This window comes from Buceros rhinoceros, unplaced genomic scaffold, assembly GCF_000710305.1.
Source record: "Buceros rhinoceros silvestris isolate BGI_N320 unplaced genomic scaffold, ASM71030v1 scaffold33781, whole genome shotgun sequence".
Taxonomy (NCBI): domain Eukaryota; kingdom Metazoa; phylum Chordata; class Aves; order Bucerotiformes; family Bucerotidae; genus Buceros; species Buceros rhinoceros.
In genome coordinates this window covers 12,517-37,038 of record NW_010393064.1, presented here as the reverse complement: position 1 = coordinate 37,038, position 24,522 = coordinate 12,517, and the positions used below count along the sequence as shown (strand labels likewise).

The following is a 24,522-nucleotide window of genomic DNA, read 5'->3' as shown; positions in this document are numbered from 1 at the left end:
AGAATTGGTAAATATCCAAGTGGTGATTAAGGATGGGATGGGATCCTTGTGTTTTCCACTTAGAACTGTATGGGACAAGGAAGCATCTATACTTTATTTGGAGTTGTTTGATGTTGAATACTTCTAGTTGAAGCTGAAAGGTTGAATTGAGGATTTGCTATATTATATATACTGGGTTTGAGTTTTCTAGTGGATAAAGAAGTAGGCTAGACATCTATGTTCTCATTCAGTCTGAAGTGGCCCAAATCATGTTATGAACTTTAAAATGAGACATATACTAGAGATATTGTGTCATCCGCTAATGAAATGCAGCTGCATTTTTGAGCTGAGGGGTTTTTTTTTTACCTGTTTAATGTATACAACAGCAACTCTACATTTAAGGACGGGAATGGAAAACTAATACAACTAGTTTTAATGGCTGAATTGGTAGGTGAAATTAAAATGGCCAGGACACAGGGCTCAACATCCTTACAGTTCTGCAAAAAATGACATTGGATCTCTAATAACAGCATAAAGGTCATGCTTCTGTTAAACATCTGCAAAAGAGAGTTCTACTAGCAGCACGTTTGCCCTTCATACCGTTATAGGACACTGGTGCTTCTCTGACTCAGAGAAAAGTGCCATCTCCTGAATAACCAGCGATGCTTTCTACTGCATGTTGGTGTTTCCTGGAGTTCTTTCATCCATGTACTGAAACAACCCAGCTTTGTTTAGCTTGTGATGCAATGGAATACAATCTGAGATGGTACGGCTCCAGGGAATGAACTGTGAGACATAGTTACATTAGTTTTGCAGTGATTTTTTTGCTGATTTTTGAATCTTTGCAAGGGGAAGTGATGATTTCCTTTATTTGTTGTTGCCCTGTGGCTGAGACAAGGGTGGAGGTGTGGGCAGAATAAAACTGTTTGACTATCCAGGTGATTAAAATGCCATAGTATTGCAGAAACCTATTTCAATTCTTCCCCAGAGAAAAGCTGGTGGTCTTCCCATAGTGAGGGGGACTCTTCCTCCACCTCCTATGTTCATCACACCACTCCAGGTGGACCAACCAAACTTATCGAGATTATCTCTGACTGCAACTTGGAGGAAGATCACAATAAGATCTTGACCATGTTATCACAGCATATCAACAGTAACGCGCCACAGTGCCTCAAAGTGGGTAGCTTCATTATTGAATTGGCTTCGGAACACAAGGCCCAGGATGAGAACCACCCTCCTGTCTACTCCTCCAGAGTGAAAATTTCAGTACCGTCCTACCAGGACAAGGACAAGAAGCCTGAGATACCTGTCTTGGAGACTCCTGATAGCGGAGTACCGTCACATAAAACCCCAGAAAATCTAAAGTTCTTGCGGGCAGACACATTGGACAAACTGCGGGAGAAGCTGCATGGGGGCAAAGGCTTGCCTTTTTATGCAGGGGTTTCTCCTGCAGGAAAGCTGGTCGTCTACAAACGCAAAGCTAATATGAGCCCCTCAGGCTTGATTCAGGTGGGTCCCTCTGCCTTTACTGTGGAGATTAGATTCAGTTTCATCCAGTATCCCGGAACTCCTTGAAAGCGAAAACACTTTAATTTGTCTACCTAGACTTTTGCCTGTCCAGACAAGGATTCTTAGTATCTGGTGGCAATCCTCCTACTCCATATGCTTGTCCTTTTGCAGATTGACTTAGTAATAGGAAATCTGATAGGAAGTGTGATGGTTTAGCTTGTACTATTGGCCGTTTGGGTCCTAGTGGCCTTAATACCGAATCTCTCAACACTTTTTTCATGCTTTGGAAAACTCCCTGCAGGTGCATTTGACAGATAATACTTCTAAATGAATGGCTGTTAGAGACCACAAAAAAAAAAAAGTTTTTTGAGGAAGTGTACACTGGTACTGAACTTCAAAATGAAACTGTACAACATTAAATTGCTTTTTGCTAGTACTTTTTGCTTCACTAATAGCCTGCATCCTCTTGGCAAAATATATGTTCATCAGGAGGCTTCATAATGCGAAGTTAAAGTGAGTCCTTTCCTGGCAGTTTCATACTGCCAACTTGGTATTATGAATTGGTGGTAGGAACTGTAGGGCTAGGATGAAGATTTTTTTCAATCAAAAGTACTTGTGATTGTAATACCATTTTCAGGGAAGGCATGTGAATTAGGAGAGTAAAAATGATTTTCACGACACTTTGCAGATATAGCACCCTCAGAAAGAAGCTAATGGAGAGAAAAAAAATTAGGGGGAGATTTCTTACTTTTAATAGAAGCTGGCCAATAAAAAGAGTAAAGGCCTTATTTGGTAGCATGTTAAATATATTTGGTTTTTAGAGGGTATTGCCAAACAACCTGAAAGTAAAATGCAATACGACCAAAACTTCCTAGGTTCTGTTTTTTCTCTCCCACGCAGTCAGTTACCACTGTAGCTCTGAATTTGAAGTTAGTCAACTCATCATACCTTATTTACAGTATTAAATGACAGTATGGATAAGAAAAATGCTGGTAAAGCTTTTACAAGCTCGTCAGAGTTTTATCCTCCTGTCTATGACATAAGTATTCTTTCTTTCGTGATGCTAGCTGTTAATTAGTTTGAGACTTTTATCCAAAATTGTCCTCAAGTTCAGGAATTCATTTTTATTCAGGACTGTAGCATAAGTAAGGGACAGGAAAAACAAGTGCTAGCTTCACTATAATTTCCTTGATTTCACGTGCTCCTTTGGACTCTGTGGTGCTATGTGAGAGTCTGAGTAGCATCTAAAATCTGTTATAAAGATTTAACAGAATTGTTTGAAGTTTTCTTGGGCAGTAAGGAAATTAGGAATTCCCATTCTGAATTGCAATGTTTTTTTTTTTTTTTTTTTGAAAACGACATTTATAAGTCCCATGGAATGAAACGCCTCTCCAGAGGTGGTGAATTAGCATTCTTTTCACAAAATTTCCCTTTTCCACTTTTTTCAGGTTAATGATAAAAGGTATCCTCAGGCCAAACTGCTTTTGGGACAGATGGGGGCATTACATCCCGCCAATCGGCTAGCAGCTTATATCACAGGCAGGCTGCAACCCACAGTACTTGATATCTCAACCCTCAGTACTGTGATCTCCAAGGTAGCGTCCAATGCTAATGCATCTGCTTCTGGGACACCATCAGTCCAGGTGCCCACAACATCAACTCCCAAAACTACATCTTCCACCAGCACTACTTCAACCCCCACTGTGACGACTCTGAAAACCCATGTCCCAGCACAGAGACAGATAGGTAGGTTGGAACTTATTACTGTTTTAAATTGCGTGAAGCTGAAGTAAAAAGTGAGTGTACAGCATTGCTGTTGATTTCTGTGCAGCAGTGCATGCTGCCTTAGGCTGCATTGCCTGCCTAGACTGCCTCTGCAATAAATAACCTCTTTAAAGGGGAAAGGTTTGTTATGACTTCAGAAAAAGATTACAGATGTTGACTATTAGTTATTTTATTAATGCTCCTAGAGCATATTTTCAAGAGACGAGGAAGAGTGGATGGAGACATGCTGAATGTTAAGCTTGGATTTTTGTTTTGAGAGTTTCTTTATTGTGATTTTTAATTGTTTTTCATCAAACATTGATGTAATTTTAAATGAGTGAAGATCACTCTAATCAATAGTTCTTCACTGTTAGTTTTTCTGATTATGTTGCACTTACAGTTGGAATTCTTACGACCACCAAAGGTGGGTGAAGCAACAGTGAAGGACAAGATGGTCCAAATCTGGATTAGCGAAACAATAGGTGTACAGCCAATACCCACACCAGCCTGTAATGTCATTGAGTTTCACAAGCTGAACAGGGTTGGACTTAGTCAGTACTTTGAGGGGAAGAGAAAAAAAAAAGGTGTATCAGAAGAAGCATGTGGTACTTGTGTCTGACTTGGTACTGAAATGGTTACCCCAGCGTGGCAAGAGAGGAAGTTGCCTTCAGCTACTACATTTTGCATGACTTCAAAAAAAAAAAAAAAGTTTAAATACCAAGTGCTCATCCACATATTCCCAAATGTTAATTAAAGATGTAAAGAAGCTTTGCAAGAGAAAAGGATGTTACCTGTGTCCTGGCAAAACTTTAATTTCCAATAGATTGTTTTGTTTCTTTCTTCCTAAATTTTCATTGCCATGTAAATGGGTGTGTTGCTTTTCTTGTCCTATAATAAAACTGCTTGTTTTGTGTTTATGCAATATTAAAAAGCTGACTGCATTTCGTTGATGGGTGAAGTGATTGTTGCATATATGATTTAAGTGTTCCGGCATATTCTGGGTTATAAATGCTCTATGCATTAATAGCTACAATATTTAAGTTGGGCTTGTTCCATAATCTCTGCGCTGTTGTATTCATCTGTAGGCATCTGGAGTATTCTGATCCCTTGGCGAGCAAGGGAAGGTGGAAAGGATTTTCCCAATAGTTATTAATTCACGTTGGTTAAATTTGTCCCTTCTAGTCCTCAGTTGCACGAATGTCACTGCAATGGAGAACGGGACATGGCAAACTCTTCCTCCTACCCCTTTCCCCCATGGCTGTGTAAGATCTGGATACAGTAAAGGGGGATGAAAATGAAGAAACTGAAAAGAGGAAGATGACACAAGCTATTACAAGAAGAATTTGAGGTTTAGAAAATAATTTGAGCCCTTTATTTCACTTAGGTGTTTGGTTTTCTGTACTGTATTTAGAATTGTCTGGTCATAGTTTCACAATAAAGAACAACCCCTCAAGACCTGATTTTTTTTTTTTTGTGTGTGGCCAGGAAGAAATGCAACAGAAGGCTGTGGAAGTGGAATAAAGCAGATATATTTCTATTATGTAAGGCATGTTCAGGACTTTCATAAAGGTTTAAATTTAATTACAAGGTGCAGAGAAAGTGGAGGCTCAAATTCATGCTGAAATTACAATTGTAGCATCTCATTAAAGGTAAAGAGGAAATCTATTAAAATTTTGACCTGCAAGTTTTTGTTTGCAGCTGCCCGACCTTCACCTGGTGGTGTATTCGCACAGTTTGTGATGAACAGAGCCGGAGCTCTGCGGCAGATTCCTCTAATGAGCACGCGCCTGCCTCTGCCAGAGCCACGGAAGTTCAGTATCAAGTCTCTAACCAGCACATGCCTGCCTCTGTCAGAGCCACGGAAGAGAAGTATCGCACCTGCACCAGTAATGGTTGTTGCTCCTGCAGCTCCCTCAAAGCCATCTCCAGCTCAATGCACCGTCTCTACTGGGGTCACTACAGCCGTCACCACTTCTCCAGTTACTGTGGAAAGTACCAGTGTGGCAGCATCTACTGTGACCACTCCTAGCCAAACAACAGGTAGTGAATCTGCCTGTTCTCCTCCTGCAATTACAGTCACAGCTGCTCCGGCAACACCTGGAATCAAGACCTGTACTACTCCCTCGTCCACCACCCTTACTGCCACTATGAACATAACAGCAGCAACAGGGATTGTTGCACCAGTAGCAAGCATGTCACTCCCTAAAACTGTAGTAACAACACCAACTGTTACTTGTCCTGTTGTAACAACATCCAGTTCTACAGTTGTACTAACAACAGCTGCAACAGCTACGTCTGTGGTGACCACACCAACTTCCTCTGCTGGCTCCGTTCCAGTTATACTCTCAGGAGTTACTTCAAGTCCTTCACTGAATCCAAAAAGGGGTAAGGCTTAGGTGCTTTGCGTTATTACTGCAAACACTTCCTTTTTTTATTCTGCCACCTTCATAGCTAGAATACGGTCTGCAAGTGTAGAACCAATTTGGATATGGGTTCACTTCCATCATCTGCCTTCCCAGAGTAGGATAAGAAATGTGATCTCTTAAGTTGCTTGTTTTATTCCACCCTGATCCAGAGGAGGAGGGAAAAAGTGTAGCTATCTGGTCAGTGACTGCTATGGAATGACTTGGAAGTCTCACATAATTTCTTGGCCCATGGAAACACAATTATGACATAGCACAATTATGACTGCTAGAATTTCATGGTTGGTATAGAGTCCCAAAAAATAGGTATGGAATTACTCACTCATCATTAATACGGAAGTCTTCTGGGTCATGGTTGAGAAATACTGATGGAACTTCATGAAAAAGACTGTTCTGGCTTGGACAGTTCTATGTGCATTCTGTGAATAAAAAGAGGCAGTAAATGCTTTCAAACAAATTTAAAGAGATCCAGTTGTTTCCAAAATATTTGTGCTTTTTTTCATTAAGGATAATGCTTAATATGTAGGCTGTTCTCTTAAGCTGATTTTTATATAACTTTCTGAATATTTCAGAAGATGCTACTCCACAAGCTGTAAGTAAGACTCCCCAGAAGATGTCTCCTGGAACAGAGAAACGCGTAGGACCTCGATTGTTGCTGATTCCAGTGCATCAGACATCTCCTGCTTTGCGACTGCTAAACAACACGCAGCTTGCTCAGAGGCAGAGGATGATCCTTCAGCCTCTCAGGAGCCCGGGTGGTGTGAACCTGTTCAGACATCCTAATGGACAAATAATTCAGCTTGTCCCTCTGCATCAGTTTAGAGCTACAGGCACCCAGCCCAGTGTGCAGCCCGTGATGCTCCGCAATCCCGGTACAAAGTCCAGTGTTTCATTCTTATAATAAATCCCTGTGATGTTCCTTGCCCTTGCTGGAAGTAACTAACAGTCTTAATTTGGTTCTGTGTGAGTAGTTGAAGAACTACTATTATTCAGATGTAATGCAACTTAAATACCATGTGTTTAAAATACAGAAAGTGCAGTTAATAGCAAAGTCACCAAAACGTGGGAGTTCTATGCGACAAATAAAGGACTTCTGTGTGTGCCAATGGAGCTATGTCCGTTGTGCTGTCATAACTTAAATTCTATTGATCTGATGATTCAAAAATAATTCTTTTTAGAAGTTCTCTTAAGAATGAGCTTTTACTTGTGTCTCATTGGATGTGCTGCCCTGTTCTCGTTTGGTTTGCAGGTTAGTGCTTTTACAGCAGATACTGAGATAAAATGTTACACTACAGTACAAAATTGGTTTTTTCCTCCTTAGAGTGTGAGAGGAAAAACAAGTTTGATTTTCAGCTGTTTCTGTAATGCATAGTTGAAGACAGGGTTCGAAGAGTTAGAAATTGCAGGTTTCTGACAGGAAGTAGGTAGGATGCTTGTTGAGCATACTGTTTTATGTATTTGTATAAATAAAACGTTATAAGTAAATAAAATGTTATAAACAGAATATACTTTAAATGCATGTTTACTTTCTAGTAGGATTTTTCTTTCTGAAGAAACATCTTGAGGAGAGGTGAGAGGAAGCACAGTAGGTGACAAAACTCTAAAGAGGAGAGAAAAAGATCCTATGCTTTAGTTGAGGTTTGAGCGTGAAGTGTAGTAAAGCATCAGTCAAAAAGTGCATTGAATTCCTTTCTGGGTTGGAGCTTTTGCTGTACAGGAGAAAGTAGTTGCCAGTGGTGGCATTTTTCTTCCTTGTTTTATGGAGATCTGAAAGGCTGCAGAATAGTTTATTAAGGTGAAAAGATTGTGGTGTAATCGTGTAATCTTACAGGTTTTTTTTTTTTCTCTGGGGAGTTCTCTTTCTGAGGGGAAACAAAGATTTTAAAATTAAATACCTTTTTTTTTTGGAGAGAATCCCTGCTTTCCTGTTTTCCAACAAATGGAAAAGTAAAATGCAGAGAACTTTTAAGCAAAAAAGGCATTGCATTTAGTTAAAAAGCTTAATGCTAGAACTTACTGTTAAATCCGTTAAAGTAGCCATCTCATGTATTTTGAGGTGTTCCTTACAAAAATTCAACAGTTTGTATGTCCTTATGCAGTACCAGCTCTCCCACTGACAACTTGGGGTCAAATACCTGGTTATGCTGTGATCCTTGAGAATGCTGGCTACTTCTGGTACAGCATCAAATACTAAAACTAAAAGAAAAAAAATTGCTTTGAGGGATTATTGATGTTTTGTTTTCCTCACAGGATCCGTTGTAGGAATCCGGTTGCCTTCACCTTCTAAGCCTCCTGAGTCACCTGTGTCTCCCACTTCCTCTGTGTCTTCCTCTCCTCCTGCCACAAATTCAGCTGTGCAAACTGCAGTGCCAAAGTTATCCCCTACATCTAATGCAGCCACTCAAGCATCTTCTCTTCTTCCTTCAGTTACAAGTTTCGTGTCACAGGCAGGCACTCTGACTCTGAGGATCTCTTCTCCTGCTGCTAGCAGCACGACGAATCAAACAGCCTCCGAGTCTAAAATAACCACCAGCTCAGGCAGCCTGCCAGCTACCACTGCTAATCTCGTACCTTTACAGTCCGGTAGTTTTGCTTTACTTCAGCTGCCAGGACAGAAGACTGTGCCAAACTCCATTCTTCACCATTTTGCATCTCTTCAGATGAAGAAAGATTACAGGAAAATATGCAAGAAAGAGGACTTAGGTGCTGCTCAGCAGAAGGAAGATGGGAAGGGTTCACACTCAGATGACATTGAAGTTACAGAGTCCGAGGTCACAGTGTCAGATACAAAACAAGAAGAAAATGAGTTGTTGATTACCCAGTCAAATAGCGTTGAAGAGTCAGCATCTGGCACAACTGCACCTGACCGAAACTGCACTATGCTAGAGATAGTGGAGAAAGACTCAAAGGTGCTAGAGAGTTCTTGTGATGCCAGCTTTTCTTCTCAGCATGATGTTTCTGCAGATGTCATATCATCTGACCATTCGTATATCAGTGAGAAGCCAAATGATGAGGAAGAAAAAGAGGCTTTTGAGGAGAAAGAGGATTCTGTCAGATCTGAAACTGTAGAGGAGGCTGTTTCAACTAACTCTGAAACTCTTGGTGGGTCATCAGATCAGTCTCTAGTTGCTCCTCTGGATAATGCACATCCCCAGACTCTTGGGAATCAGGAGACTGCACTGTTGAATAACTGTGGGAAGGAACAAATACATGCTGAACAGGAAGAGAAAACAGTAGAAAAGCAGAAAGGAGATGCACTGACACAGATGAAGGAGGACAACAAGGCAAGTTCTGGGCAGTCACAGAGTCAACAAGAGCAGAATACACAGCTGGAGAACAAGAAGGAGCAGAGAGGGACTGAACTGTCTCAGAACAATCAAGAATGCCAGGGTGATGCCATGCAGCCAGCTATGGAAAGGAGGGAGTACAAGGGCTCTACAGAAGCAGAAGACACAAGAGAGAAAAAAGGAAGTAAGTCTGAAACCAGTTCTGCAAAAGAGCAGGATAATGCCTCAGGAGAAGAGCATACAGTCAATACTGAGAAAGGCAAAGCACACGTAGCTAGGCAGGAAGGCAGTAACAACAAAGAACAAATTGCTTTTGATTCTCAAGAAGAAATGAAAACAGGTCATGATATTGTAACACATGTCAATAGTTCTTGGAGCAAAATTTCAAGCATTGTACCTGCTTTAGAAAATAAAAGTGAGGTGGATAACAAAGCTGAGATGTCTGAGAAAAGTGACTTCCTGACACCAGAACAGAGGGCAGAGGAACCTAGGCATGACAAAAAGGGTTACGTGCCCACTATTGATGTAACTACTGATGATACAGAAGAGGAAGAAGAGGAAGAGGATGATGAGGATGATGAAGATGATGAAAAAACTGATGATTCTGCTGATGAAATGCTGGACTGTGCTTCTGATTTCCCAAGTGAAGAGGAAGTAGATGTTGAAAAAGTGGTAAGCATTTTTTTATGAAGGGATTTTTATGTTTTAAATTGACTAACATGACTCATGGATTTGAAAGACTCAGAATGATGTTTGTGTTCTGGACTTATGTTTCTTTAGATGGGGGTTTCAAGTGGAAATGTTTTTTATTTCTTCTTAGTTGCATGCTTTTTTTGTAGGTAGCATTGTAGTGGCCTTTTAGAAATTGTCTGTTTTTCAGGTAACAGGAGTTGTCTTGAGCAAGCTGTAACAGAACAGTTGTGTGTTGTCTTCCTCCAGTATTTACTCAAGCAGCTTGGTTCCTTGTAATATGACTTATGATCCTAAAATATAGCAGCCAGTCTAGTATTTCTGTTATTTTAAGCTGTTCCCTTCTACTTAACTTTTGTAGCCCTTAGTTAACATTTATTTCTGGAAAGAATGTTTCCATGTCTTCTTAAATTCCTCTTGAAATCTAGTAGTATGTTTAAGTAGTGTTTGAAAGCTGTCATTCCATATTTGATAGACAACAAATTGCGGCGTAAGTTACAGAAAATAAGGGTAAAACATCACAATTAGTAGAATAAAAATATGCTTTGTTTTTAATGCTCATAGAATTTCTTTTAAATTTCACCCCAGAATTGAAAGAAAATAATCCCAAGTGTGGCTCCTTGATGTACTTTTTGTATATCAGTACGTGACTAAAGAAACAGTGCATTGTTACTTAAAATTTATGAAGTTGTGGTTTTGTGACATAAGGTAGCCTTTTCTTGGAATGAGATAAAACTGGAAAGAGAACGGTTAAACTGGAGAGGAATTGAAGAATGAACAAATTAAAAATAGTAGAGACTATGTTAGTGTCTTGAGGAATTTGAAAGTGTATAGTTCTTTTAGCCCTTAAGTGTTAATTTAGTCCTCTCGCAGTTGAAAACCAGATCAGACTTCTTTTTCTTCTAACTGTACCCAGAGTAACTCAATTAAGTCAGTAGCTCTGGCTTTCAGAGAATCTGTTTAAATTCTGGGAAAATTGACTAATTGGTCCATATTCCAGCTCACTGTTCTTGAGTGAGATGATAGCACCTCAGCTGCATGAAGGTGAGGGAACTGAAAGCAGATGTTAATTTTTAAAAATTATTTGGAGCTGAAAACCAAGCTGTTGCTGTCTCTAGTTGGAAGATGACAGTTTGATAACTCCTGTATCCTTCAATAACTGCAGCAGAGTTATCAAGTTGTGAGAACCAAGTTAAGTCATGCCTGATGCCAGATAAACTTTCCAGACAAGCTGGACTTAGGAATCTGTTGGTAAGCTAACAGGTAATAATACAATATTTAGGTCACAGAGTAGCCTGTTACTAGAGTTGGTGTTTTAAAGATGGGGGGTTTGGGGGTTTTTGTTTTTTTTTTTTTTTTTTTTTTTTTTTTTTTTTTTTTTTTTTTTTTTTTGTCCTGCAAAAGGATGATAAAAAGAAAAAAAAATAGAAAATGTAAGAAGTTTTGTTTTGGAAGAAACTTGTCTCACAGGTTTTGGCTAACATGGTTTGGTAAGCCATACGAGGCTATGTCTTCACTACAAGCTCACACAAATGTATAAGCTACTTTGGTTCTGTGGTGAAGCTGAGGAATGAGATCTCAGAGGGCTGTAGAAACCTGTCTGGAATTTGAGCAAGTTCTTTGTTAGCCTGTGCTGCCTGAAGGTTAATTTGGCATGTCAATGCCTAATGGAGAATTCCATTTTAAATCTAAATATATAAATCTCTGTTATTTTTCACTGGGATAATCAGCGTAGTCCTTACAAGACAGGCTGCGCTGGTATTGTTTGTCAGACTGGATGAGGTCAGATCATGTAAACAGGCTGATAGAGAACGTTTGTCTGTTCCATTAAGCTAGTGGAAATGTAGAAGCAAAGAGTATATGCATGTCCACTAATAGTTTAGTTTAGTGGAAATACTGATGACAGCTCTTTCACTTCTAGTTTGGAATATGGACTGTTTTAGTTGCTCAGGAAGTAGTCATTAAAGACCCTGGAAAACTCCAGTGAGAGTCAGGATGACTGCTGCTTACCTGTAGGTGCTATTACAGTTTCTCTTTTAGTACAATTCCCGACACTGATTCTTATGGCAGGAATGACTTCATTGTTCCTAATTTTGCATATTGATGCTTTTCAGGTTACCTTCTTACCTTGCACTGGTTTTGTGGAGTTGACTTAAGAGACTCCTCTTCTACTCAACAAAGAGAGAAGCTTCCTGAGATACTAGCCTTGCTCTTTCACATTTCCTATCCTGAATTGCACTAAGAGAAACCTAGGGGGGTTGATTGTTGTGGGTTTGGTGATATGAGTAAACTTTTTGAAAATCTCTGTATAAGCAGACTAATCAGTATCAGGGCCTGTTGCCTGAACAAACTCACGTGCAATGATCTGGGACATGATGTTAAACTCTTGATCTCTGAGGCAAGATGATTGCACACAAAATTCCTCTAAGAATGACTGCTTGGCCTGGGCTAAGTCACAGACTGTGTCTGTGAATAGCTCACATGAGCGCTTGTTGTCTTATACTAAATCCATGCCAGGGATTGTTCTAGTACTTTAATGCTACAGATAGAGTCCCGTGATCCTGTTTAACTTACTGTCTGAACGTAGCTTCTGTTTCTGGTAAGTTATTTTATTTTAAATCTTGTTAAAATGTGTTTTTTCAATCATTCCTTTCCTGAGCTGAACATTAAAAGGATAAGGAACTGTTACAAACTATTCTAACATTGTAAATTTAATCTAAAATGCAAGTGACATATTTTGGGGACATTTTAAGTTTTAACAATCTCTCGCATACTCTGAGCTTTTGGTACAGACCATCTGTGAAATCTGTAGGCATTGTAGCGTAGAAGGCAGATCCAGGAATGAGGCATTTGTTTGGGCAGTGCGTAAAGACACATGTTGTCATCAACCCTCCTCCTTTCTCAGCACCATCACCGAGGACCCTCTGCCATCAGGCAATTTGCTGTTTAGGAACAAGCAATATGGGTGTAGGCTGCCAGGAACAGACAGATAAAAGCGAGAGGAGAGTGCTTAAAAAGAGGCATTGAAATGCAGAGAGGGAAAAGTGCTGCCATTTCTGTAGCAACTTTGCAACTTCTGTTGTAGTGTGGGATTGCTCCTGGGGTCCTCATTCCTTAAGGTATTTTACTCCTACAAGCTCAAAGGCATTTAGAAGCTTTATAGCTATAGGACCTGTAGAAAGACCAATGCTAGAAAGGTAGGGCTTTCACAAGCATTTTAAAAGTTTTGCACCCCAACAAGAAGTCATGCTAGACTATGAATAAGTTTCAGCCTATGACAGGTTGTGACAATCTTCATGATTGTGATATTTTTCCTGTTGTTAGGAAGTCAGAGGTAGAGAGGAAAAAAGGTTTACCATCCTGAAGCCTTTTCCCTTTGCTCTTAGATGTAAGAATGAAAAAAGTAATGTTTTTTGGTTTACATATGTCCACATTTGGGATTTGTAAACTTAAAGATACGAAGTTCTTGGTGGGCAGTGGAGAGTTTTTACTCCTGTTTTTTTCCCCATCTTTCATGAAAAAGATGCCACGTCTCATGTTTTGAATACCATGATAGCATATACAAAGTTCCATCATGAGAACAGCTCTAGCTGGATAATTGCTATCAACTCTTTGGTTAGCCCAGTGTGACTTGTCAGCACTTAAAAGCCTTACCATGATAGTGTTTCTACAGTAAGCTCGTTTCTTGGGCTTTTTTCCCCTTACTCTCTTGTAGCATCTTTTCAACTACACTGCATATCCCCTTTCCCTGCCATGTAATGATGTCCACATGTAGTTTAGACAGGTAGTCCTGCCCAGTGAAGAAAAACATTGTGCGTTTGTTGCATGTAGAATCACAGCAACAATAAAATAGAAAAGCTAGAGAAAATATCAGGAAGCTTCCAGCGTAAAGGAGGCTTTATGGATGACCCAGGAGAGCAAGCAAGAATGAGAAGTGCTCTATGTATGATGAAATACAACTGTGTTGTCATAAAATGTGACCTGTTAAAATTATGTAACCCTGTACCTCTCGCACATGTAATATTTTCAACATAATGGCATGGATCTATTCAGTAGTTCTGTAATTTAAACAGTATCTTTGTTTGAATTTTCGTTCAGCCAGTTTTCTCCTCTGGCTTTATGCTGCCTTTCCTTCTCTCATCAGGCCCTGGAAAAGATTAAAAAGAGACTGTGGAAGCAGCTATGCTACATGTTTACATCATGTAGCTCAACAGAATGTCTGCGTCTGGAGAGATGGTGCAATTTTCATATCTTCCAACTTCTTTCCTTTCGCTTTCCCTTCCCTCCACTCTTACCAGTTGGTAGACTTTAATTTCACATTCAAGCTTATGTTCTACTCAGATACAAAATTCTTGGAATTTCAGCACTCAAGATCCTCTAGTTTACTCTCTGAACTCAAGATCTTCTAGTTTACTCTGTGAACTCTGGCATAGCAGTTAAGGACTTTTGGAGAATTTGGAAATCTTCAGTTGTGTTTATTATTTTTCTGCCTTTCTGTGACCTTGTGCAAATGAGTCAGTCTCTGTTTTTCATTGAGGAAGCCACAGAATTGACTTAAAGGCAACTTGGGTGTATCTCTTGTCTTAAGAAAAGAATTACTTGATAAAATGCATCCAGAAAATTGCTCCTGTTCATAAAAAATGGATCTTGACAAAGTCTGTAACAAGTAAAGCAAGTGTGAGGAGGAGTTGTTGAAAAACTGCTGCTGATATTCGAGTGAGATTTTATACAGTAGAACTTTGATGTCAAAAGTTGCTGTGAGCATGTAGAGCCACTCGACAGATGTGAAACAAAGCTGTGTACTGTTCCCAGGCAGTCTTTGAAAGTTGTTAAAATACCTGTGCTGAAATGCAGTGTAGTCTTAACTTGGTCACAATTCCAGTAACTCCTGTGTATATGTTCTGGATCTAGACTGCAAGCAGGATTGGACTGGACCTTATCAAGGTCCCAGGGATGTGGTGTCTCCCTACTTTCATTCTCCTGCTGTCTTGGGGAGCAGAGGTGACATGTAGCTCCTGAGCAGCCTGTCAAGTTCAAAGTGATGCACTGCTCCTTGGTAAAAACAGTTCGTTTTCTCTGTGCTCTACCTGTTCCCAGTGTTAAAGCATCTTGCTTTGTGAGAGAATATTTAAAAGATGCAACAAATAAGGATTTTATGGGCTTTCGTGCACAAGGAGAAACAGTACTTAAGTTCCTACCAATGCCAGTACCATACTTTCAGTGTCAGATGAGAATTTGTTTTACCTCCATGCTGCTCTTTATACTCACAATAAGAACTGTAGTGGCATAATACATATTAATAGCTACTCTAAAGGAAAACTGCAAGGAACCCCAGAAGTTACTAGCAGTAGAACAACTTATTTATCTCCTTTCCAACTCACCAGAAGAACAACTCACCAGAGTTGCTTTCCTGGGCAAAGAAGAATGGTGTCTTTAAAGACAACGTGCATTACAAAATATCTTTGAAAGAGATTGTTCTCTAAGGCTAGTGATTTCTTGTCTGAGTCCCTCTCCTTGCTCTTCTCTTTCTTTTCCAAAAGGCATGACTTTTTACAAGCGTAGATAGTAGATAACATGGAGGTGTGCGTAGCGACTTGTAGAAGTAAGGATGCACTCACTCTTGATATCTGTGCCCTTTTCCATATATGTATGCACATACACTCACTATATACTTTACTAAAGAGTGCGTTGCTGCAAAGTATACATTGCTTTGCTTTACAAAGGCTATATCCCCGGTGTAGCCTGCAGTAAAGGAGGGCAAACTTGCTTAATTTTTCATACTGGTTATTGTGGGGATAGCTGGTGATGGCCTTAGTACGCCACAGGTTCTGTTTTCAGTTTTCTGTAGCCTCAATCACACAGCAATGGGAGATGATGTATTACACAAGGTTGAAAAAAATACTGGTAATTTTTACATAGCAGCATGATTCACAGTGGCGGTCACTCTGTGGTGTCACAGTAGTGTAATCTTTATCTTTGAGCTTGAGATAGCCCTGCTGTGAGTTGGTGGGTTTTGGAGTTGTGTTTTTCTTAAATTTTTTTGGTTTAGAAAAGGTAGTCTTTAGTCAGTACGAAGAAGCCAAATACTGTATCAGACATAAGGTTATTAGAGATGTTGCTTCTCTGTCAAAAAAGAAACAGTCAGCGTCAGCTAATATTTACTGTCCGGTTATGATTTGAGTCCTCTTAGCTTAGGTGTGAATTTCATGACTGATGATTGGAAATGTGTATCCTTAACCACATGCTTGTGTGGTAATTTAGGCTGCTCTTGCTTGTTTTCATTACAGTGCTGTATATAGCCTAATCTGTGGTCAGCTGAGTAAGGGCAACACTTGCTCATTTCTAATTAGTTTCTTATAGTTGCAGATAGCTTTAAATAATCAGAATCGTAATCAGAATCATGAAAAGCATTTATTAGAGGCCACTTATCCTGTTCAGCACTTAGTGGTTTTTTGATTAACTGTTCACATCAATTTCAGGTAAGTATTCAGTCTGGAGAAGGAGGACATTGCGTCTCCTCAGAATAAGGAGAAAAAGACAGAAGAATAGGACAGGAATGTTTTAGTTCAGGGAACTGGGTAAAATAAAATACAGAATAGAAGTATATTTATGTTTTCTTAAGGAGGAAAAGGAGTTTTGCATTCTGTAAGCAGACCGGAGATTGTAATATAAAAAAACTTAAGTAAAACCTGCAATACAAAGAATTGGTTAAATTAAAGCTTGTTTTATTTGGGATGGGGAGGGAGGAGGGAATCACCCGGTACTACAAATGACCACAAAATTGATATTTAACTCTTGTAGTTGCTACAGCACTGCAGTTGTTCTCTAGCTCTGTCTTCACAGGTGGTAGTAAGTTTTCTTGGTCAGGCAAGCATGGAGAAAAAGTTATTTAAATTTAATTATTTAAAATAATTATTGGGCAGTGTTTTGGCGAGAGCCACAATCGTATTCTTCATCATGTAAGCAGTTTACTGTATGACCCAAAGAAGCCTGGTTGTACGATGTTCTGACTGTTGCTATCTTAAGCATGAGAGACCACTACCAAGGTGATAACTATCTCAACTCGTGTCAAAAAAATCTTATTTAGGAAGAGTCTACCGTAGTACCTTCTAAAGGCAGAATAATCTTACTTGAAAATGAAGGCTTTGCCCTCTGAAACCTTTTTATGTTACCCATAGCAAAAGCATAAATGACAGCAATGGGTTTTGCCTTTACCAAAATTCATTTTGAAGGCTTGGTAGTGGGAGGAATTCCTAGAGGTGACCGCCTGGTTAGCACTGTTACTGGCCAGTGTAGCTGGAGGTGTCGGTTCTTTACTGGTTCTTAATGTTACAATGTAATCTCTTTTGAGACTGAAGTGAAACTGTTTTGGCCTGAGCTCTGTTGCTGCGTAGATACACATTTTAAAAAACAAAACAAAAACTGTTCCAGGATGCAGGTGAATACAGTGAGGATGACGAGCAGGTGGACATTGAGACCGTGGAGGAGCTTTCAGAGAAGATTAACATTGCCCGGCTGAAGGCCACAGCTGCTAATACCCAACCTTCCAAACAGAAGTAAGCATCCTTGGAGAGCACTACAGTTTTGTGTTTATTGATGAGCTGGAGTTGAATGAACCCATTAAACAACAGGTTTAATGTATTGGTAAGACAAAGCAAGATTTGTGTGAGGTCTTCCTGAGCACTGGTCCTTCCCAGTGTCTGAGGACGGGGCTGTCAGAACTAAGAGTAGATTCAAGGTGTCTTAGCCTTGTTTTTTTTCATGGCATTGTGTATCTTGTAATGTAAAATTATTATGAGTGAATTGCCTGAATATAAGCAGGGTCATCTTTGTTTTAAATGTGATTTTGCAAGTTTCATTTATTCTTGCTGGTGGACTTGTTATTTTTAGTCAGGAGCAGTCATTAGCTTAATCCCTGATCCTCTAAACAAAAGCTTTGTCTTTGGGAACACTGCCCCAGTGAAGAAAGTATTTTATTACTTACGTATGGCCTGCCATGGTTGTATAGCTTGGCTGCTTTTTTTGGTCTTGTTCTGGGGTTTTTTGTTTGTTTTTTGTTACTGCGGCTGCTCTTGCATTTATAATGACAAAATGCAAAGTGAAAACGTGGCTTACTTGAGGTACGTAAAGATGGTCATGGCTCTTTCTCAATTGCACCAAACAAAAGAATGGGAAACATTGCATCCTTAGTTCTTTTTGTTTGAAGAAATTTTTTTCAGAAACTTTGAAAAATCTGTTTGGTGGTATTATATACCTCCCGGATAGTTCTTACTTTTTTTTCCTTCAAAGATACAGCTCAGCTTTTATCCTTAGATGGTGAGTTTGCTGTACATTGTGAAGGTGTTTTTTTGCGAGAGAAAAACAGATGTAACATTTTATAAAAAAATAATTCTTTCACATGTGTATTGTTCTTTGTTTTTTTGAAGCTCCTTAGATGAGAGGAAGCTGTTAATATATATATTAGGGAAGTAATAAACGTGAGGATTTTGGTTGGTTGGTCTTGTTGGGGGAGGGATTGCTCTGCCATGTGTATTGCACCGGTGTTTTTTAAAAAAAGAACCGGAACATAATTTAAAAAATACTTTTTGCAGCTAGCAGTCACAGGCTGAATTTATTCTCTGGCATGTAGTGAAATAGTTTGTCTTTTGCACTGTGGGTTAATTTTACATTGTTTAGAAAAGCTCAATTTTTTCCAATATGATGGCATTGGAGATAGAGTTCACTTTGAGTAAGCTCAACAGTATCTTGCTTTCATGTAGTTATACAAGGAAGAGTTAATTTCAAGAGATAAAATTGAGCAATTTTCGGCTGTTGGAATGTAGTTAATGAGGATAGAGTGCATGAGATGAGTAGAGTTGGGAAAAACTTTTTACCTTTCTTCCAGATACCATGCTCGTAATTCTTCGGATGAAAAATTATCAGAAAAACCTACGAAGGTATATGTTTGCTCTCCTATTTCCTTTTGGTATCACACCTCCATTTTAAAGATAAACTTCCATCTCAAGGGCAACTCTTACTGCAATATATCTACCTTCCATGTATTTATGATGAAATGCAAGAAACCAAATGTGTGTGTGGGGGGAAGGGCTCAGTCCAAATCTCATTCAAGAAAAAGAACTGCTACTGGCATCAGTGGATTTCAGATTTGGCTTTAGGTGCCAGAGGAATGTCTGCTTTTATTTACTAGTGCATTTACTTAGGTTTTGTGTTCTTGGCGTAAGTAATTTTTATAGCACACATAAAGTAACAAACAACTGAGAAATGTTTTCATGTGTCAAAGAAGACAGTATGTAGGATTATATAGGTGCAGCACTGAGAAAAGGACTTCTGAAAACAGTAGTTTAAATAATATGTATTTAGAGAGGTTAAAATATTGCAGAATCATTTGAAACCAAAACTTACCACAAAAATCCTTCCAAAGCCTATGCTGTACTTTAGGGTGGCTTTGAAGCCAGTTTCACCAACTGTCCATGATCTGTGATGTACTTGATGTTGGATCTTGAGCTACCTACTGGGGCGGGGGGTTGAGGTGGGATGGAGCGGGGCTTTGAGTTGAGGTGTGAGCCGTGTGTGTGTGATACCTTAGAGCAATCTGGTATGTATGCTTTTGCCTGAGATTGAGATGGGTTCTAGGATGCTCTGCCTGCCTCGCCTTCTCCACGTATTCTTCTCCCTGCCCTTGAAGTTATGCTATAAGCCCCTTCCTTGAAAGAACCTAATTCCTGTCACAAGAGCAGATGCAGTTGCAGCCTTACTGTGCTCAGTCTGCCTATGAGGGCAAAACAGATGTCGAAAGGTGGCTGTCAGGAGGCAGTCTTGTAAGGCCAGCAGGCTCAGAAATAGTATCGCTCGACCTCAGGAGTCTTTCCACTGATTCACTGGGGTTTGGAGCAGTCCTAAAATGGTGTAAAAACCACATAAATACTACATTTGAGGTATTACTTCATTAAATAGACTAATTGTACAAAACCTATAAGAGTAATGATGAAGTAACAACAAACCTTCGAATCTGTAGAGATTAGTACTTACAGGCAAATTCAAAGTCAAGGCCTGTCTTTGACACTTCCTGTTTCTTGGTAGATGCCTGGGGGTGATAAGTTTCAATGCCGTCTTTCACATTCTTACCTGCAGTGTGTTTGGCCCCAACTTGTGTGTACCCATGAAACAAAACAGAAATCAAACTAGTTTAACTCCAGGGAAAAAATCAAGCGTCCTATATTCAATGTCATTGTTTTGTTCACTAGTAGATTTTCTTGATAAGCGAACAACAACAAAAAATTGGCTCCAACATTCATGGTTTTGCTGTAAATCCTGTGGTAGCCTTGTACTGCAAAAAAAAAATCAAAGCTTATGAATAGAAGGGACTGCTCGTGATCTTTTCCTTTAGGGTTGATGTGATTATATTGGTCATTTCTTGTGGACTGGCATTTCATGCTTATTGCTTGTGCTTCTGACACTGAACTTTCGTGAAGACATAATAGCAGAATAGCATGACATGAAATCTTCAGGTGTCTATAGAACCTTGTAAATCAGGCATGCCTTTGAACATTGTTTGCCATTACATTACCTTTTTTATTTAAGCTGGTCAATACGGTTACTTCTCCACCAGAAACGTCAATTCCGGAACAGAAAACTGAAGTCTGAAGCAGAAGCCTTTGCTCATTACCGCCAGACACACACAGCAAATGAACGCCGGCGACGTAATGAAATGAGAGATCTCTTTGAAAAGCTGAAGAGAGCTCTGGGGTTGCAGAACCTTCCCAAGGTCTCCAAATCCTACATTCTCAAGCAAGTAAGTATTTTGAAACTGAAACGAGAAGAATCATTTAATCTGGACTAGAGTAATTAAGGTAACGTGAACTCTTTGAGCAAGTCCCAGTCGTATCGTGAATGGAGAAGGTCACCTTTACAAGACTCTCTAGAATAAAATGGTATCTGAATGAGTTGATATTCCTGAAAACTCAGTGTTGATGACGGATGCATGTTTTCAGATTAGCCCTCTCCTTGTATTCTTTGTAAATTTAACCACGGAAGGTTATGTCTTAGTTCCTTAGTGGTTAACTCTGTACATCAGGCAAGTTTGAAATACATTAAAGACTGACTTTTTTTAGTGCAGCAGTATTATCCTTTTTTTTTTTTTTTTTTTGCGGAAGTATCACACTGACATAAAAATTACAAGACTCTCTAGAATAAAATGGTATCTGAATGAGTTGATATTCCTGAAAACTCAGTGTTGATGACGGATGCATGTTTTCAGATTAGCCCTCTCCTTGTATTCTTTGTAAATTTAACCACGGAAGGTTATGTCTTAGTTCCTTAGTGGTTAACTCTGTACATCAGGCAAGTTTGAAATACATTAAAGACTGACTTTTTTTAGTGCAGCAGTATTATCCTTTTTTTTTTTTTTTTTTTTGCGGAAGTATCACACTGACATAAAAAACTTAATTGTAAAGATGTAAATCACAGGAAGCAAAACATAAGTTGTCATAATTGTGTTTATCAGCTGGACCTTTGGACCTTGGAATTGTGGGATAAAAGTTGGTTTTTTTCTTTAAAATAGATGACCTTTGGAGGAAGGATGAACAAGGTGTTTATCGCTTTCCAGCTTCATTTAGGGAAGGCTAGCATTACATGGTACTTCACCTGCTTTCTCCGAGTCCTTGTATTTCAAGATGATGAAAATGACTAAACTTTGTAAATGTTTCTGGGAAGGAAAAATATTTTATTATTTTGTGTATTGTCGGTTCATAAATTACACTTTTATAGGCCTTTGAAGAAATCCAAGGATTGACTGATCAGGCAGATAAACTTATTGGACAGAAGAAGTTACTAACACGCAACCAAGATACTTTGATTCGAAAAGTATCCACACTTTCAGGTGAGACTGTTTGGATACAGACTAGCTGGAATAATGAAAGAAAAGGGCTGTTAAGAGTGGGAATTAGTGGAGTAAATCATCTGTATCCAGGTGAGTCATTAGTTCGCACAAAATTCACACTCTGGATGCCAAACAAAGACCTGCTAAGCTGTGACTCAGTGATACAGATACACTCATCGTGCTGATAAGAACTGCTTTTGTTTTCTGTTAGCCTAAAGGACTGTAGAATGATCTCTGTGCTGCAAGCCACAGGCTTGGGTTCCTGTCATTGGGTGTGCTTTAGTGGGTGGGGGAGGTACTTCATTCTGTCGTTGGCCACTTCCTGAGATGCCTTTTCTGCTCCGTGCTTCACAAGCGTACACTGCTGTCTTTGGCCAGTACGGAAACCTCTGACTCCTTTGGTCAGTTTTGGAAATGACTATCCTTGTACAGCTTTTCTGAGCACTAGTGCTACTAGAGTCTAGAAGGTGACAGCTCTGTCCACAGAACAAAATTGCAGTATATCCTGAGCTGCTACTCATCTCAGCATTTCAAGACAAAACCGTGTTGTATTTGTGACTTTCTGTCTCATTTGGAGATGTAGGAAAGCTGTGACACAAATTCAGCCAGTGCTGACAGACAGACTAACTGTGGAAAGCAGAAATGAAAGGTACTTAGATCTTGTGTATTTATGGGAATCAGTTCATGTACATTTGAGGTACTTGGTTAAAAAAAAAAAATTAAAAAGTGTTTTAGTGAACCTTCATCTTCATCCAGAAATGGATTAAGTAGGATGAATTAAATAGGCCTTTGGGGTAAAAAAAAAAAAATAAAGTTACAGATCTTCATAAAGTAGTTTTCTGATCTTTAGCATTCTTAGTGAAGTACTTCAGAGCCAATGGGGGAAAAAGTCCTCACTCAAGAGTTAATTAAATATAGACTTAATTAAAGATAGACCATAATGTTAGAACATAAACATTAAGCAGGAAACAAGCCAGTATAGTTATTTCAACTCGGATCATAATAAATGGTGTGAATATGCCGAAAACAATTTGTAAAATTTTTGTGTGTTCAAGGTTACATTTTTCATGTCGATAGTAAACTGTATGTGAGTTTACCTCTAAGTGTCATTTGAGTAAGAGGCTCCATTAGTCCATGAAATTTCGTACTAGGTAAAGGCAACGTTTTGTGTGGTAGTCAGACATTTATCATTAGGAGAGATGTGATGTTTTTTTCACAGCTGTGGATATTTTTAAATGGTGCTTGTTCATCAAGAGCTAGTGCTTGTCCAAGCTGCTTTCTGCTTATCGAAGTTACAGATAAATTCTGAAATGTATGGATGTTTTTGAAGGAAAAAAAAAAAAAACTTGGAATAAGTAGGTAATGACTTCCCTCTGTTATTAAGTATGCTATTTACTTGGTGGGGGTGTTGATTATCTATCGTGTAGTAGTTGAATGGTGACAACTTCATAGATTTCTCGGTCCTGTCTTGAGCTCTCTTGGAAGGAGAATTTGAAGATAGATTGACTTTCTGGTATTTTTTATAGGAAAGACAGAAGAGGTTGTCCTGAAGAAGCTAGAATACATTTATGCCAAACAAAAAGCAGTAGAAGCACAAAAAAAGAAACAACCTGAGCAAGAGGAACCGGTTGTAACCTCAACTGCTAGCACACAGCAAGAAGCATCTTCTGCTCCTCTCAAAGAGCTGACCCAAATACCTATGACAAATAGAAGAGGAAAGCCATTGATACTCGCCAGAAAAGCAGTCCGTGCCACAGGTGGGCTAAAAGCAACGCATGTTTCACAGAAAGGGGAGACAAACATTCAAGCAGCACCCCACAGGAGGGGAAATGCTAGCCTGCTTGTGCAGGAAAGTTCATTCTTGAAGCAGAATTGAGTATAGGACCAGGAAGGGTCCATCCAGTAGGTGTGGAAATAATTTGTTTTCAGTAAGGATGAGACCAGCGCTACTGAGTTCTTCAGATGAATGTGACGTCCAAGTTTCAGAATGATAGGAAGTAAATTCCTATGTGGCTGTCCTTTGGTCTCACAGAGTTTCTCTGCAATCCTGCAGTAATTTTTGAGGGTCAGAGGAGGTTCTCCTGATGACTCAAAACCTGAAGCTCAACCCCCAGAATACTGGAGTTGCTAGAATAGATACTGTTTTTAAAATGTCCCTCCCCAAACAAGCTAGCTCTCAAGCTGGTGGAAGACTTGGTCTTAAATGAAATGGCAGAATTGGCAGACACTTGAGAATTCTTTTGGAGCTGAGAACTTCTTGGAAAAGTGTTTGGCATTTATGGAGACTTTAACACCATAAATGTATTACACCATAAAAGAATAGCAGAAATCCAAACTTTGATGGTAGTCCCGCTGTAATACTCTGTAAGGATCTGGTGATGTTTCTTATTTGGGTAATAATAAATAGACCTTACTTGAAGTGGTCTTGGCTTTTGTAAACTACTGATCATTCTGGTTTCCCAAGCCTCGCTTCTATCTAGTCCTGGCAAAGCTTGGCATCAGAATTTGGATGTAGTGAGAGAACTTCCTTTTTTTTTTTGGGCTGAGCAAGTGCCCTTTGTAATTTCAGCCAGACTGCCCTGATACTTGATCAGAGTGCCACTCTGGAGGGTTGTTACACTGCACAAAGAGATAGCACAGCCCGGCCCTAGCTGTGTACGTCGGGGTCCTGGAGCCTGCATAGCTTCTGTAGCAGCTTTCTAAGGCAGAGCTTGTAAACGTTGTAGCTGGAATTCCTTCCACAACTGTACTTAATGTTGGATCACAGCATATCATTTTGCATCAAGAGTGATATGCCAGAATAATTTTTTTTTTTTTCCTGCCCTCCCTCCCCCCCGCAGAAGACAACACATCGTGTCTTACACTGACTGCTGCAAGCCTAGTGATGACTCCACAGGGACAGGTGCTTACACTGAAGAGCCCACTGGGACCAGGGCAGGTAGCAGCAGTTCCTTCCACACTATTGCAAGCTGAATTAAAGCGTCAAGCACTC

At 39.5% G+C, this 24,522-nt stretch overlaps 1 protein-coding gene across 1 annotated transcript in view; it reads left to right on the top strand.

The window, feature by feature from the left end:
• MGA (MGA, MAX dimerization protein) overlaps positions 1-24,522 on the top strand; it is a 46,074-nt gene that overhangs the window by 18,051 nt on the left and 3,501 nt on the right. The window contains exons 12-22 of the mRNA XM_010144735.1: positions 968-1,488; positions 2,937-3,234; positions 4,951-5,637; positions 6,248-6,547; positions 7,926-9,634; positions 17,084-17,208; positions 18,537-18,588; positions 20,262-20,444; positions 21,419-21,530; positions 23,057-23,287; positions 24,371-24,468. Of these exons, the coding sequence (XP_010143037.1) occupies positions 968-1,488; positions 2,937-3,234; positions 4,951-5,637; positions 6,248-6,547; positions 7,926-9,634; positions 17,084-17,208; positions 18,537-18,588; positions 20,262-20,444; positions 21,419-21,530; positions 23,057-23,287; positions 24,371-24,468 (4,316 nt within the window). The remainder of the gene's footprint in view (positions 1-967; positions 1,489-2,936; positions 3,235-4,950; positions 5,638-6,247; positions 6,548-7,925; positions 9,635-17,083; positions 17,209-18,536; positions 18,589-20,261; positions 20,445-21,418; positions 21,531-23,056; positions 23,288-24,370; positions 24,469-24,522) is intronic.